The 16,353-nt window shown below is 41.5% G+C and overlaps 1 protein-coding gene across 3 annotated transcripts in view; it reads right to left on the bottom strand.

Annotated features, from left to right (window-relative positions):
- dlgap1b (discs, large (Drosophila) homolog-associated protein 1b) overlaps positions 1 to 16,353 on the bottom strand; it is a 97,931-nt gene that overhangs the window by 30,170 nt on the left and 51,408 nt on the right. For 2 of the 3 annotated variants that reach the window (XM_004546811.5, XM_004546813.4), the window contains exons 3-7: positions 14,873 to 15,988; positions 11,696 to 11,910; positions 4,798 to 4,975; positions 4,011 to 4,136; positions 2,247 to 2,502 (exon numbers count right to left, since the gene is read on the bottom strand). In XM_004546811.5, coding sequence (XP_004546868.2) covers positions 2,247 to 2,502; positions 4,011 to 4,136; positions 4,798 to 4,975; positions 11,696 to 11,910; positions 14,873 to 15,931 — 1,834 coding nt within the window. In that variant the 5' untranslated portion in view covers positions 15,932 to 15,988. The remainder of the gene's footprint in view (positions 1 to 2,246; positions 2,503 to 4,010; positions 4,137 to 4,797; positions 4,976 to 11,695; positions 11,911 to 14,872; positions 15,989 to 16,353) is intronic. The other variant, XM_004546812.5, reaches the window with a different exon arrangement.

A 16,353-nucleotide genomic window follows, 5' to 3' on the forward strand; every position in this document is an offset into this window, starting at 1 on the left:
AGCTACCGCACATGCTGCCTTTGACGGCTGAAACACATTCTAGCCTTTTGATTGTTTCTAATCCCAAACAGCACCATATCCCCCCCTGTGCTTATTTGCCAGTAATTTACTGAAATGACTAAAATGTTGAGATTTCCAGTTCATTTCCAAAAACAGCAGTTAGAAAGAAATTTATAATATCCTTCAATAGTTGGGAACAAAAACAGAAATCTTCGTAGCCTCTGTAAAATCTGATTATCGGGTTTTTAAGGAGTGTTAAGATGTGGAGGGTGTTGTTTCAGTGGTTCGAAACCATCTGCCATCCCTGTACTTTACACACTGCATTAGGAGAACAACTCCTACCTAACTTTAACCAGATGATCACATTAAAAAAGTCATCCATTCAAAATGCAGACACATAGAGACTTTTCCCTCCTCTCTCCTCTCTCCAGTCTCCATCTCTTCTTTTACTCTTAATCGCGGTCTCGCCCCAGTGGGAGACAAAGGAGAGGTTGAGATAATTAATTACAGTGACTGATGAATTTGTGGTGAAAATCTGAGGTGACGAAGTGTACAGTAGTATAGTTGTGACAGTAATCTGAAGCAATCCCCTACCTTTAGTACCAATCACAGTTAAATGCTTTCCACATCACCTTGTAATATATCACTGTTCTAATGTCCCATGTTGTGTGCTTAAATCTTAGTTGCAACTGATTTTGAGATACCAGGAGGTCGGTGGGAAATTAGGGTCAAGGGTAACAAGAGGTCGACAAAGTACGACACAAACCCGAGACAGAATATTGCCGTCAACTGGAAGGAGTTGTGTTATGTTGCCTCATCAGTACCATACACCGGGCTATTATCTCATCTTTGAAATTCCAAAAAATAAAATATCTGTCCATCATCTGTCCAACTAAGGCATCACAAGGATGTTCATTAAAATGTCAACAGCTATGAGGCAACCGCTTCTAAAATATGTGCTACAGCAAAGAAATCTCTGCTTAGTCACCAGTCACCTGACAAATGTTTAAAGGTGTTGCCTTTGTGTTACAGATCAAGAGCGAGCCCTGCAAGCCATGTGTGAGACAGCCAGAGAAATAGAGACTTCCTGTACCACGTGTAGCAGCTGTCTAGGATGAAAACCCCATTTTAGTCCCTACAACACTTCACCTGATAGATGATCTTCATTATCTCTTCCTTCCTCCGAGGAGGGAGCTTTGAATGTCTTCCTCTTATCACTCTCTCCGTTTTATAGATCAATAAGTACTACCAAACAACAGAACAATCAAATGAATCCTCCATTGCCTTTAATTGCATTCCTAACTTGGCCTCTTCTTTGATATATAATGATAGAAACAGTGGGGTGCAAATTCATATTTTGTCTAATTTCACTAACTGGAGCAGGAAATGATAGTCTGCAAAGACGTCAGTTGGAGCAGTTTTTAAAGAGCCTTAAATAAATGTTTGCTCAGAGTCAGTAGTAAGCCCTTTTAATTCACTGAACAAGCTTTGCAATTCTTCCAATTTGCAGTTAATGTGTTTAATTAGCTGGCTGTAACCTTTGTCAACCTGGTTTGGGGAGAGGCTGTCTTTTAATTGGCATAATTAAATAATAATGAAAGCGAACACCAATGTGCGTCAGGCTATGGTGACTCAACGTGCACCGTGTAAGGGAATGACGTTTGGATTTGCAGCGGGAAGCATAGAAGCACCCAGTGCTGGATGCCAGCACCACTCAGCATCAATACTGCATGCAGTAATGCTGGAAAACTAAGCACTCCAGACCATGAGGCACACAAGAGGGCTAAAATAAGATCCAGCAGTCAGTGAGCTTTACAGCTCAAATAAGCTCTTATGCGAGAAAAAAAAAACAGTCCGGCATTCATCTTATTGTATCAGAGAAGAAAACTGGGTCAGATGGATAATAATATAGAGGGTCTGTGTTTGCAAAGTGAAACTAGTCTGCAGCTGGCTAACCGAGTCAGCTCTTTTTTATGGAAATAACCAAGACTGGGTTTCTGCAGAAGAGGGAAAGAAAGGAGAAGATTTGACTTGATGACCATCAATCATGTGTGTATTGCGTGTTTATGGATAAACATTCCAGTGAAGTAAGCAAGTAAAGTGCAGTATTAAGATATTCTTTCAGAAATCAGAGTGCATCCATAAAATATACTTTCTAAACTCATATGAATTTATAATAGGTTATGTATGTTCACTCAGTCATCAGCACATGAGTATGCATGCTTTAAGCACATGTTCCCACCTACCTGTGCTGCTCTGGATGGTTCTAACAGTGGTGGTGGTGCGTGGGGGTGAGTTGGTCCTCCTGCTTCCCGCTGTGACGCTCCCCTCTTCCTCTTCCTGTGAGCAGCCTTTCTCGATGGCACGCACGTAGCTGTGGCTCCGCATACGGAAACACCCAGGCATGGGCAGGTCTAGGGCATCCACTGCTTGTGACTCCATCTCACTGAACACTGACTCACACACCGCCTCGATCTGCCCATTCACCTCCACCTCGCTCACCTGTGGAGGAGGGGAAAACAGACAGACATACATACAGTATGTGCACACAAACATCCACACAGAGGAAAAAGAGAACACCTTGAAAAATAACAATGCACAGGTGCGTACCAGCACAGTGTAAGAGAAAGGTGAATGGACAATATGTTACAGAAGCAAAAGCCAGAGAAACATCTTTTAGTGCTGCAAGAATTGTTGTTACTGTACTACTCTACTGCTCAAAGCTTCACCAGGCAGGAGTTTTATATACAAACACAGTTAAAGTGCAAATTGGGTGCTGCAACATAACATTGGGGTTTCAGCGTTACCCATGGTAAATGGTAAATGGCCTGTATTTATATAGCGCTTTACTAGTCCCTAAGGACCCCAAAGCACTTTACATATCCAGTCATCCACCCATTCACACACTGGTGATGGCAAGCTACATTGTAGCCACAGCCACCCTGGGGAGCACTGACAGAGGCGAGGCTGCCGGACACTGGCGCCACCGGGCCCTCTGATCACCACCAGTAGGCAACGGGTGAAGTGTCTTGCCCAAGGACACAACAACCGAGACTGTCCAAGCCGGGGCTCGAACCGGCAACCTTCCGATTACAAGGCGAACTCCCAACTCTTGAGCCACGATCGCCCCATAATTTATGGCAGGCAGATTCACCACATTTGGTCAAAAGAAAAGAGAAAAAAATTTTTTTGTTTTGTATAAATGCATCTCTGCCAAGGAGAAATAATAAAAACCGCAAAAGTACTTTTAACAAAACATCTTTCAAATCTTTTGACTGAAATCCAGCCATCGAAATATTTGCTTGCAGTGAATTATGTTCTACAACTCTGTGCCTTTTGGTAATGCATCATACACTATTCAAGCTTTTTTTTTAGCACATCAAATCACAGAATTTCCATGTCAGTGCAGAGTACAGCAATTCATTTTTGTCACTGCTTTTACCTCCACGCCGTCTTATGAAGCTTTAAGCCATTTATAGGAATTTACATATAGCCCACTTAAAATAGAAATACATTGGAGAAAAATAAAAGACTATCCAAGGGGTGCAGAGGGGGAAGAATCCCTGTAGGATAAAACTTCAAAGGGCCATACAACACAGTGAAATACTACGCGTGTTATTAAAGGTGAGAATGGGAAGTGTCAAAGCTAAGACTACTGGGATTTGAAATGTGACTCAAGGACATCTAATTACACCTACATCATTAGCTAGTGCAGCTTCAAAACAGGCTCTAAAGCAAACACAACTCAGAAAACTTGCGACAGACTTGCAAGATGGGTGTGTGGGACAGACTGGGTTATGTGAGGGCAGATAATAGGATAGTTCCCAGGATATCTTCACAGGGAGTGACACAAATGAAAGAAGCAGGACTTGGTAAGCAGAGTGTAGAGTCAGAGGTGTAAGTGCACATTTGTAGAGTTGGGAATCAGGAAGGTTTGTGGACCTTGAGTCAGTCTATTGACACCAGCTGACACTAGATGCAAACAGTGAAATAGAGAACCTAAGCAGCACCTTTATTCTTTTTGTTGATGCCAGGTCCAGTGTGACATTCTCTTCTTGGCCTGCTCCATGCCAGGACTTGAAGGGATGTCTCAGGGGTCCATCATTCAGATGGTGAGGCAAACTGTTGCCCCTGGGCTTTAGAGGGGAGTACATATTCCCATTACCCCAGGCAAAAAGATAAACTAAGTTCCCCTGTCATTACAAATAATGCAATGTATCAAGCACTGCTCAAAATCCCAAATGACTAACATCTTATTTTGTAGCTGGCAATACATTAACAGACCTCCACCAGGCTAGTGTGTGTCTTGTTTCCTGGCCAATTCTTCAGTATGTTCAATAACTGTCACATCACCTCAAATGCCCGTTATTATTTGGAACCTATCCGACTTTGAATTATTCATAAAAATCACATTGCTGCATGTTAAATGAGTAGAACAGCCTTAAGCTTGTCATTTTGGTTCGCAAAATATGCTGATGCAGAAAGAGCGTATTATGGCAAAAGAGGGAACTGAGGGAGGTCTGCATCCCCTCCTGTTTAATTAGCCAATCTGAAAATATCGGTATCATCTGAGCTCCAGAAAACAGCATGCACACGTACACACTAATTAGGAGATTGGGGTTTTTTTTATATTTTTTTCATAATTTGCCGGATGGTGACCTGATTGCTAATTTAGGTCTTAGAATGGCTACCGATGGGATTTCCTCCCACTGCACAGCCTTATCGGATGTAACAGTAGAGGTATGAGGGCCGTAGAGGCTAACAAAAAACAGGCATGGGAGCCAGAGTGCCACCAACCTGGCTGATGGTGCTCATTGCTCTCATGTAGCTCTCGTTTCGGGAGCGGAATTTAGGCGAAGCCAGCAGCCCTGCTGGGTCCAAGCTGTCCAGACTCCTATTGATGGAAACCTCACTCACCGCCCGCAGATAGCTGTGACTCCGGATCTGCAGTTTGGGTGAGTGCTCTGTGGAAATCCTGCCATAAGGGAGGGAAAGAAAGAAAAAAGGAAGGGGTAAAAAACAAACAAAAAAAAGTAAAAACAGGAAAAGCAAGAGATTAGTAAAAAGGTGAAAAACCAAGGATGATAAAGGCAGAAAAAGAGCAGAGGTAAAGAGGGGGCGATGAAAAGAATGCAAGAGAAGGCAATTTCAAGTACTTGGAAGTGTGTGAACCGAAAGATATGGATCAATCCACAATTGCTTCAGGACACACCATTATCTAATCAAACAGCGTAGTTCTGTTGAGAACCGCTCACAGTAGCTTAGATAGTTTGTCCTTGAAGCTCCTTGTAAGCACTTTCTAAAACGCTTAATCATGAGAACTCTTGTATATAGAGATATGAACGTCTGTTTCTGTATGCCTGTGAGGTATACTTAATTTAGAGACTGTGACATAAAAACACAGAAATATATTTGATACACATCCTGTATGAAAGGTATGAATAGATGTCTCATTAATTGTCACCTGCTTTCAGCCTGATTGCTTAGCATGCTTCACGTCTATGTGCACGTGTGCATTTGCGTACCCGCAAAAAAGGGTGCTTGCTGTTTAGGTTAAATAGCAATTGGATGCAAGTTAAAGAACGAATTAATCACAGCAAATAAAACCTAAAAAGCAGACTCACTTCATTCTTGAGGAACATGGCGGTCTACTAAACCAAGTGAGGAAAGAATACATCACAGATTATATATAAATTCTCAAATTAACGGTGAGAGCCACGTCTTTTTGTAGCCTCTCTTATTCCACACACATATAAGACCATCCGCATATAGGTACTTTGCTTATACAACTCTTAGTCTCTGCCTTCATGTCAGGTCAGCTTTAATTATGCATTTCTGCCTCAAAATAGTGCGCGGTTACCACAGCAAAGCAAACTAGATTACTCATTCTTGGATGGAAGATTGGAAAGGTGAGGTGAAGTGGAAGAACAGATAAACTACTGAGATAAGAATAAGTGTGCCGAATGGACAGTTATTAATTTTAAAACATGTCTCCATTTAGCCTGACCGTCCTCCTGGCTCTTTAATATTGAGAATAATATACTAGAAGATACTCCACAGACACAGAAAAATTCATGAGTTAGTCATGCTGCTGCTTTGTTTGATCAACACAATTGATAATTTTGAGGTCTTCCATCAATGTTTTCTAATAGTTCCACTGTATTTTTAAGGAAAATCATTTTTTCCACCAGATGACAGGAAAAGAGGAATCTGGTGTATCTGAATCACCAAATAGTTTTTTGAGCCAAATGTCATGTTTTATTATATCTTAAGTATTATTAAAGCTAAATGAGTTTGATTGAGAAAACAAACTCAAACAAACTATATCATGCCTGGGAGTAACATATAGTGGTAATGGGTGATCTCAGAACCGAACAGAGAACTCATAGACAGAGTCAATTAAACAGCAACTATCACGGACAACCAAGTCCATCCTTGGGATGTACCATCGACAGATAGAGGAACTGGCTGACATAAAGAAATCCTTCCAATAGCTACAAAAGGCCAGGTTAAAAAAACAGCACAAGCCTTGAGCACCAGGTCCATAGAAGCAGGAGTCTACTGAAACTGACAGAATCCAAGTTGCAGAGTGTATAAAAGCACCCAAGAGACTATCCAACTCATAGTAGCAGGATCTAAGAGCCAAGCTGGGACAGCATAGACTAACAGGCCCAACCAAGAGGCTGGGATAGTGTACAGGAAAATATACACATGGACTAGGAATCCCCAAGCCCTGATGGGAGATGCCACGAAAGGTGGTTGAGAACAACAGAGCTAAAGTCCTGTGGTACAGACAAGCAGTAGCTGCTAAATCAGCATAGTGGTGGTTTCCAAGGAGCAGAAGACCAGAGTTGTGATAGATGTGCTAATCCCAGCAGACAGCAACAAGTACCAGGGACTGAAAAAAACAACTGGAGCAGATGTGTAAGTCCAAAGTGTTTCCAGTGGTAACAGATGCATTAGGAGCCGTGACCAGAAAGCAGGCAGATTCCAGGCACAACATCGGAGATATTCGAATAACTATCAAATTAAACAACCCATGCACTCCACATGAACACCTGATACTGCCACTACTATCAGAACTCCAACTTTCAAATCAATCAGTTTCCTAATCAAGCATTATGGTGGTTATTTGATTAATTTTAGATATTTTTAAGGAAAAGGAAAAGTCTAAACTTTGGCAATGGTTAAAAGATCATAGCCTGTAGTTTACAGGAGAAAAACAATCTCCCATGTTACAGTCAGGCAATTTAACCTTCAACACCAACATACACAACCTCTGTTGCTTCTGAAGAGACTTTTCAGGCCTTTAATTTTGATCTCTTTCCCAAAATTTCAGACCAGTCTGTGTAATTCAATTAATTAAAATGTGACAAAACAATTCAATAAATGTTACACAGAGTAAATATAAAGTTTGTACTCCTGTCTATGTTCCACTGTACCTATAACTATACTTCCCCATGCAGCACTGCCTACAGTACTGCAATGGTTCACTTCATTATAGAATTGAAACGGTACATATTCTAAAACCAAGAAAGCGAAACTGGTGTGACTCATTCATATCAGCCACCTTGTGTCTTTGGCTGTGGGTGATTCACAGAGGAATCAAGTCAAGGAAGAATCTACCCACATCATTTTTCTATCCACATCTCCTCTTGATTTCCCTGTGGGGCTGATTATAGAACCAATGATGTCTATTGTGGCCACTTAAATTGCAGACCCAGCCAGTAATCAGGACCAGTTAAGGATTGGGGGGAGTTTAGCATATTGCAAGCTGTTCCACTATGAAACAAGTGACATAAATGAAGACATTACATCAGGAATCTGTCTGTCGTCTGCCGATTACCTCCACATTTCTCGTTCTTTTCTCATAATTCTACATAATTCTTCTTTTCTGTTTTTCATCTTCACATCATGTCTTTTTTTGCATTTTGCTTCAAATGTTTTTTTTCCTCAACCAGTTCCCCCTGCCTCTCCGCGTGACAAGATTTCTTAGTCTAACTGCTTTTACCTTCTCCGCTTTCATCCTTCCCTTGCTTTCCCCTCTTAGTATATCTAAATAAAGAGCCTAAACACGGTGGTTGGAGGGATGGAAGGGTGTGTCTTAGAGACACACAGTAAACATGATAAAATCTAGGCCACAAATAAATGTTTATGGCAAAAAGAAAGCTTGGAGTTTGTGACTGAGCGAAACAAGAAAGGATGTAATTTCTCCTGAGCTTGTTGTTGTCTGTCAGAAATAATCCCAACCATTCATATACACTCTTTATCTGCATGCCTTGTGTTTTAATAAAGGAGGAGGTTGCAATTGGACGAGAATTAGCAAATTTCACAACTTCTTAGGAGCAATTCCCAGCTAGTCAAGGACACAATGGCCACAGAATGAGCTCGAAAACATATGGAACAACAAGGCTGATTATTAAATCATTGCGGAGTGTAACAGACTTGTGCCAGCTCCCAAAAGCACCATGTGAAAACAAGATGTCAGCTGCTCCCGCCTCATTCTCTATCTCCAATGTGCAGCACTGCAGTTTGGTTTGTTCCATTGGGTTCCATCAGATGATGATGGCGTTCCCGGGGCCAAATTCAAGTCATTAGTAGGCCCCAAGCTGTGCCACTTGCACTTACGTAAGGGTGTGTGTGTGTGTGTGTGTGTGTGTGTGTGTGTGTGTGTGTGTGTGTGTGTGTGTGAAACCAGTAACAATGACGGAGCACCCACTGGTGTTCTTCTCATCTCTGTGTATTACACAGCTAATCAGTCACAGCCTCGTGCAGCGCCATCAGACTGTCCTCAGTTCTTTAACTGTTTCAGTGCAGTATGACGTAAGATATCTCCAACGGTCAGATCATGTGTTGTTATACAGTGTGGTGGTATAAAGAAAGGACACCATCAAAAAACAGCAACAGCAATTACATCCTTCCATTATTTATTTCATAAAAACTAAAGTGATAATGCAGAAAAAGTGTGTGAAAAGCCAAGCACACTCCTATTGGAATTAAGAGGGAAAGCATCAGCCACATGTTGCTAATCAAATGCACTTTAACTGATTGTAGGCAAGTGTGAGCACCTCCATAAAAGCACAGGTTTTGGCAGCTTGTCTGGGGCATTCAGGTGTGTTAGCACACTGTCAAGGAGGCAAGACATCAGTGATGAGCTTACAGAAGCAATAGTTGCTGCCCATCAGTCTGGAAAGGGTTATAAGGCCATTTCCAAACAATTTAAAGTCCATTATTCTACAGTGAGAAAGATTCAAGACAGTTACCAATCTTCTGAGGAGTGGAAATTCACCGAGAGCTCAGGCCGTGCAAAGTACAGAGAAACTAAAAAAAAAAACTCAGACGCTACAGGCCTCAGTTAGCATGTTAAATGTTAAAGTTAGGGCGACAGTACAATTGGAAAAAGACTGAACAAGTGTGGCTTGTTTGGAAGGGTTACCAGAAAAAAAAACAAGGCAGACTAGCTTACATTTACATCTTAACTAACAACAAAATGTTGGGTACAATGTTATTTGGGCAGACAAGACCAAAAGATGTTAAGCCATAATGCTCACAGCATCTCAGCACGAACAACTCATAGCAGCTATGAAGAGCGGTGGTAGAGTAGGTGATGATTTGGGATTGATTTAAAGCCACAGGAATGTGCACCAACTGCGCTGACCACAAATATCTTTGGATACCAAAATCCAAAATATCAACTATATAAAAGGTGAGGCCGACAGCTGTCCAACAGCTAAAGCTTGGCCAAAAATGCATTATGCAACAGGACAATGATCAGAAGCACATCAGCAAATCTACAACAGAATGGCAGAAAAAGAAAATATTCAAAGTTTAGGCCTCTAACTGAAATATTGTGATGGGATTTTAAGTGCTAAATCCAATTGTAAATCCACAAAGCTCCATGAAGTGAAGCAACGTTAGAATAATAGAAGAGACTGATAGTCACGCAGAAAGTCATTACCTCAAGTTACTCCAAGTTATTGCTGCTAAAGACTACAAGCAATTGAGGTGCACTTAGTTTTCCACAGGACCATATATTGGTTTAGTTTTGATTAAATAATGAATAATGTGTAACGTGATTTACTGTTCATCTGCGGTCACATTATTCTAATTTAAAAACCTGTCAATATTAGATTTATTTTTTAATGATGAAATGATATGTACAACCTTAGTCTCACTGACTGACTGTACACAACAGAACAATGGATTAAAAAGGCAATTTCTGGTATATTAGAACTCAGGTTTTTACGTTTTCGGTCCTTAATTCTGTGATATTACGATAACTGGTACTCCCAGAAGTAACAGGAAACAGGATGACATTGCTACAGTGGAGCTGGGGAAGCAAAAAACACGAGCTGTCAGAGACAATCAGACAGGTTGTAAATAAGCCAACAGATAACCTACACCACTGCACTTGGAGGAAAAATTAAAGCGACTACACTAAAGTGTCAGATAAAACTCCCACACTGCAGAGCAAATCTGTGTATGCGTGTTCACAATTATGCCAAGAAGGGTTGGACAGCAAAATGTAATTGATGACCTCCCACCATGCTTCCTTACCATGAACATTAGCACAGTGTTTTAATATTATAGGAATGCTGGCCAAAAAGTACAAAAGTGGTATGAAATTAAAATGAAAACAATTTCAATCAATTTGAAGTTCCAAAAATTGAATGTTCCACTTGTTTGCAAAGAGATTAAGTTCTGCCATTGGGCTTGACAGTGTGGACTAGATAAAATATAAATAAATAAAAATCTTGATGGACTCTGTTACTGCTGAATACTTTATAAACTCATGCTGTGAAAAAATAGATTGCAGAGCAGAGAATGCCCTATATAACAAGAAACAACAGCTTGAAACTCTTCAAATAATGAAGCTCAGCTTTTAACCTCAGATCATTCGAAAAGAATTGCTTCAAAAGAAAGGGAGAGAGAAATAGCTGATGATGTTCTCAACTCAATGCATTTCTGAAGAACACAGCGCTTGCTTCTTTAAAGAGATTTCAGTAGGTGAGCTGGCATTGTGGATTTTAAATCAGGGCTCAGTCGCTCTCAGTTCAGTGTGTTTGTGTATTTGTATGCCAGCTATGAAAATAGAGGCATGTCTTTATTGTTGTAAACACAGAAAAGGTAATTAATCTGTGATCACCAAGAGCCAGGAACTTACACATAAGCCAAACTGCTGCTGGGAGTACGCTGACTAACACTGACTGCCTCCATCTCAGTTGTTTGTTGACTTTTCTCTTTCACTCTCATTCCCTTCATCTCTCCAATCTGCTTCACTGACACTGTGCAGAGTGACTCCAGGCTTTCGGCACACTTAACACATTTTATTCAGTAGCATATGCTCATTTATAATACAGAGTTAGATCTAAAGTTACAAACAGTGGAAAAATGATTAGTCTATTAGGGCGCAAACCCAGGACAGAAATGTAATCAAGATCTTTTCCCACAGATTAACAACAAACAGTCAAAACACAAAACCACTCACAGCTGCTGCTTCAGATGAGCCAACTTTCTTTTTTTTAAAATCTTTTGCATGCTACATTAAAGAAAGGACAACTCTGTGTTCTTGTGTAAACAGCTTTAGTTCACGCCTGGCATTTTTCTTACCTTTTAGATTTATTTAATTAAGAAAAATCCAAATCTTTACAACGAGTAATTTCAAGTAATAATTTGCGCCCTGGTACACACTCACTTGAGCGTAGTCATCTCTGTGAGAGACGGCTGCGTGGCCTTCAGGTAGCTGGCTCGTCGTGCCTGGACCTTGGGCGAGGGTTTGGGGCTGCAGTCCGAGTCGCCGCTGTCCTCCTCAGCCATGGCCTTGATATAGCTGCCACTGCGCATCCGCCGGCATGGAATCTCGTCATCTTTCCCCAGCGGAGAGAAATTGCTCCACTCATCCTGAGGCACCTGTAGAGATGAGGTGAGATTAGGTAAAGAGGTATTATATACATGTCACCCTCTGCACTTCAGGGCCCCTGCAGACATACTTACACATGAATCGTGAGCAGACTCAAAAAAACAAAAACAAAAAAAACCCCAAACCCAATATTTTCTCAGTTGTCTGCACTGAACTTTATACCTGAAAAGATTCAGTAGTAACAGTATCAATGCAAAGTCTGCCTTGATCATACCATAAGCCTGCCAGTGCCAGTTGCCTTCTTTTGTCTGTCCTGTGATGCATGCTGCATATCAAATGCAGGGAATTAATTGTTTTGACAAAATGTTGCAGTACCTCAGCTTCTGTGCGCACTCCTGCCTTTTCACAGACACTAATGAAGGTAAAAATAAAAGGAGGTAAAGCTATCTTCTAGCCCTAATCTAAAAGAGAGGGAGTCAAAGACAGCAGACATGGAAAGAGAGAGGGTGGGGGAAACAAAGGGGGTTTTGTTCAGCAGTGCTAAGGTGAGTGGCTGTTAGGGCACCAGCTCTGAAGTGAAAGAAATGAGAAACAGAGCGAGAAAAAAGTTCACAAGGATCATTCAACAGACTCGTGTGTAGCTAGGAAACCAAGCTGACCTTGATGTCAGGGGTAACTACAGACTGTGTTAACATCTCAGCAACAGTGGTTTGGATGGGGACGTCAAAAGTGAATTATTCTAAAACAGGGTGAAAAAGATGAATTAAAATTAAAAAAAAGGGTATTCATTTCGCTTTAATCAGCTTTTTAATGGAACATAAGAGTATGGAGGATGGTGTAGGCCGCTCCCTCTGGGTTGGAAAAAGGACACCAACTCTGAAGTGGCAAAACTGCAGTTCTTCTAACGGCCACTTGAGGCTGGATCCAAAAGCGAGTCATCTTCAGCTCTTAAACGAACAGCATACTCAAAAAACTATTTATGGTCTCTGTAGCCAGTGTTACTCTTTACAACCGATGAGGTAAGGATGACTTTTTATAACCCACCCTTTTGGATTTGGTCTTCTGAGCATTTTTAATGCAGATTTATTGCATGCTATGAGGTAGAGCCCATCCCAGAAGTTTGTGCTTCTGTTTTGATTACTCAAATTCTTTTACTACTATTAACTAATTAGCAGACTGCAATTCATGACCCCTGCTTGATAACCAGGTGTGCTAGTGTTAGACGTTAACTTACTACCCTGTCAGCCAAAACTCCAGAAACCAGTTGATGACATCATCCCCATTTTAATATGCAGTCTGTGGATGTAACCTCTGAATGTTTCATGAAAAGGGTCAATTAAGTGAGTGTGTGAACATCAAACACCGGATTACAAAATCCCATCCCACTAGGTGATGCAAATAGCATGTCTTTTTGTTTTAAGCATTCAAAAAGTGTCTGGAGACTAACTTGTCAGGCTGCTCTCCTTGAAAGCCACTTTTCCCTTCCGTCTCGCTCTCTGGAGAAAAAGCAATGGCTCTTTTAGGCTAGAAGAGTTGTTGCCACACTGCAGTGACAACATCCTTCCTTGATCTGCTCACTCCGTTTTTCAGGATGTTAAAATGCATGGCCATACAGAACTTTGTCTTTTATGTCTTGTCTTCTGTTGCCCTTATTTGCCCCCCCCCCCCGCCCAAAAAACCCCGCACACACATACACATGCTTTCGTCTATTCTCTCCGGCTTGTCTCTCCATTTCTTTCCTCGGGCCTAAATTTGCAGCTCAGCTCAATGCATGAAAATGCATGAAATCTGAAACACTTTTATCTTTTCCCAGAAAAGTGAAGCATGATCGGGTCCCTGTGTGCATGTGTCCCTGTGTATTTTTGAGCGCGTGTGGCCACCATGCTTAGGAAGTAGAGTGGTTTTCTCTTAATTTTTTGTCTGCTGACCTCTGATCTCATAGTAGCACCACACTTTTTCTTTGTAAATAGGATATATTCAGACATTTACAACCATATACCCACCAATCCTGCTATGACCAATGCAATTATAATGTTAACAGCTGTAATAATGTAGTTCCATGCTGCAAGGTGTCATTAATGCTCCACAAACACAAACCAGTCAGGTTTTTACACTGAACAAAGAAATAATTATATTGAAAGTAAATGTAAGTTGTGCATAAGTAATTTTAATTACTTCACAATTTCCTGGTAATTTAGTGGAAAAACAAATAATATTTTCTGAGCTTACAATGTAAGTACTTTCTGGGGTGAGGGCTGTATTATGGAGTGTTTTACTAGAAGGGAGACACATATTATACTGTAAGTAATCTTAAGTACAACATAAGTTAAAAAGGATGATTAAATAATAAAAAATTCATCAACATAATGAAGATTAATTAACAATGTAACAAAATAAAGCTGTAAAAAGGCTAAATTAATCCACTTAATAATAAGGCTTGTGCCCTGAAAAGTACAGCGTATTTTCTGTAAAATTACCAGGAAATTATGCAATACTTAAGTAACTGTAACTGCATAAGTAATTTTAATTACTTCAATTTACTTACATACTTAAATTTTGCTTCCTGTAAAAATCTGACTTGTTATACCTTTATTCTAAATTACCTGCCTTTAAGAATTTGCATTTCAATATAATTACATCGTAATTTGAATTACAGGGGAATTAAGCCCTTAAACCCCAGCCATATAATTATAAATATTGTAAATATTTCAGTGCATTCAACCACAACCACAGAGGATTAGATGGTATGTGATGAGTCTGAAAAATGTTTATGATTATATCAAGAATAAATTCAACAAGAGATCAAAGCTCAGGGGAATGAGATGAACGAGTCTGGGTCGCTGTGACCCTGATTAGTCTCTCTCCATCTCTCTCTCTCTAAATCACAATGACGCATGCAAGCAAACAAATGCAGATTTTGTGCAGAAAAACAGAAACATGGAGGAGCGGCTCACACCAGATGATGCATGAAGTTTGACACATTAGAGGTGGGGCTGTTGTAAACAGTCCTACCTGAAGGAAGTGGCAAGTGCGTCCCTGCTCGGCTTTCACCAGAGCTTTGTCTAGGTTGACTGAGGCCTTCTGGTAGACTTCTCTTGCTCTGCTCACCGTCAGAGTAGAAGACCATGAGCTCTTCTTCAGCTGAACTTGGGCATCGAGTGCACTCATCAGCGGCAGCCCTCCACCGCTGCCCCCCGAACACGTTGAGCACTTCACATCGTTGTTGCTACGTGACGTCTTGAGAGACTGGGCGCTGATAGTGTTATAGGACTCCATGAAATACTGCGACTGGGATTTTTCTGGATGACGCCCCATAGTCATGACCCCAGAGGGCAGGCCTCCACTGTTGCTCGCATGTTGATGATGGTAGAGGCACACTTCCCGGTCAAGCGTGTCATCTGAGCTCCAGTAGCCTGAGATGGCAGAGCGCATCTTAGGCTCCGACTTGGAGCGGTCTTTGCTCTTACTGCGCTTGCTGTGCTTTAAGGTGCCAGAGGATGATGGTGGATCATCAGGACTGGATTTGCTGCCATTCATCCTCCCACTTCCTCCTCCACCAGACCCTGAGGGCCCCTCCAGGGAGTGTGACTTGGTGAAAAGTTTCTGGACAGAGTGAACAAGGTGGCGGATTCGACCGGGGCTGTCACTGCGTTGATGCTCCACAGCAGTGCGCTTATACTGCAGTGTGTGGTAGCCTTCACGCCGCAATGGTGCCTGGCTCTCAAACTGCTCTAGCAGGTTAGAGGGGATGCGATTGTTGTTTCCTCCTCCACCTCCCTTACTGCTCGGCCCAGTGTAAGGCACCAAAGCACCACACTCCTCCTTTAGCTCATGGTGAGAGCTGTACTGTCTGCGAGGGAAAGTGCAGCTGGCCAGATCAGGATAGGTACTGCACTCAGACTGGAAGGAGTTCCTTTGGGTATAGCAAGGGTGGTCAGCAGGATGAGCATCCCCAGAGTTTAGGAAGTAGGACCGACGATCTGAGTGTCCCAGGGTCATCGAGTCGTAAGAAGGGTCGCAGGTCACTGTGTGATGGTGACTGCGACTGCTGGACAGACCTTTCATTGTCATCGTGGCCAGGTCTTCAACTGCTGCTGCAGGAAGTCTGCAAAGGCCCAGAAACTAGCTCTGCAAAGAAATACACAGCCATGGGGAAGAACAGACAAACAAACAAGAACAGAGAGAGACAGAAAACAGAATTATAAATATCTATTTGCATACACTTAAAAGCTCAATTTAATGTTTTCATCTGATTTTATTTGAGGAAGATGATTTTTGGCCGTCCTTCACAGCTGAGAAAATCTGATGTTGACAGGCCTTGGACCTATTCTTGCCTCAAAGTCTTTGATTTTTGCCCTTCAAAACTTCAAAAGGAGGATTTCTAAATATAGCAGCCATTTGGCATGTTGTCCCAGACACCCAGATCTGTCCTCAAGCCTCTTCCTCCATTTCTCTGTTTAGTCTACTACATTTCAGTGAACAAAAAAATGACA

Source organism: Maylandia zebra, linkage group LG9, assembly GCF_041146795.1.
Source record: "Maylandia zebra isolate NMK-2024a linkage group LG9, Mzebra_GT3a, whole genome shotgun sequence".
Lineage (NCBI taxonomy): Eukaryota > Metazoa > Chordata > Actinopteri > Cichliformes > Cichlidae > Maylandia > Maylandia zebra.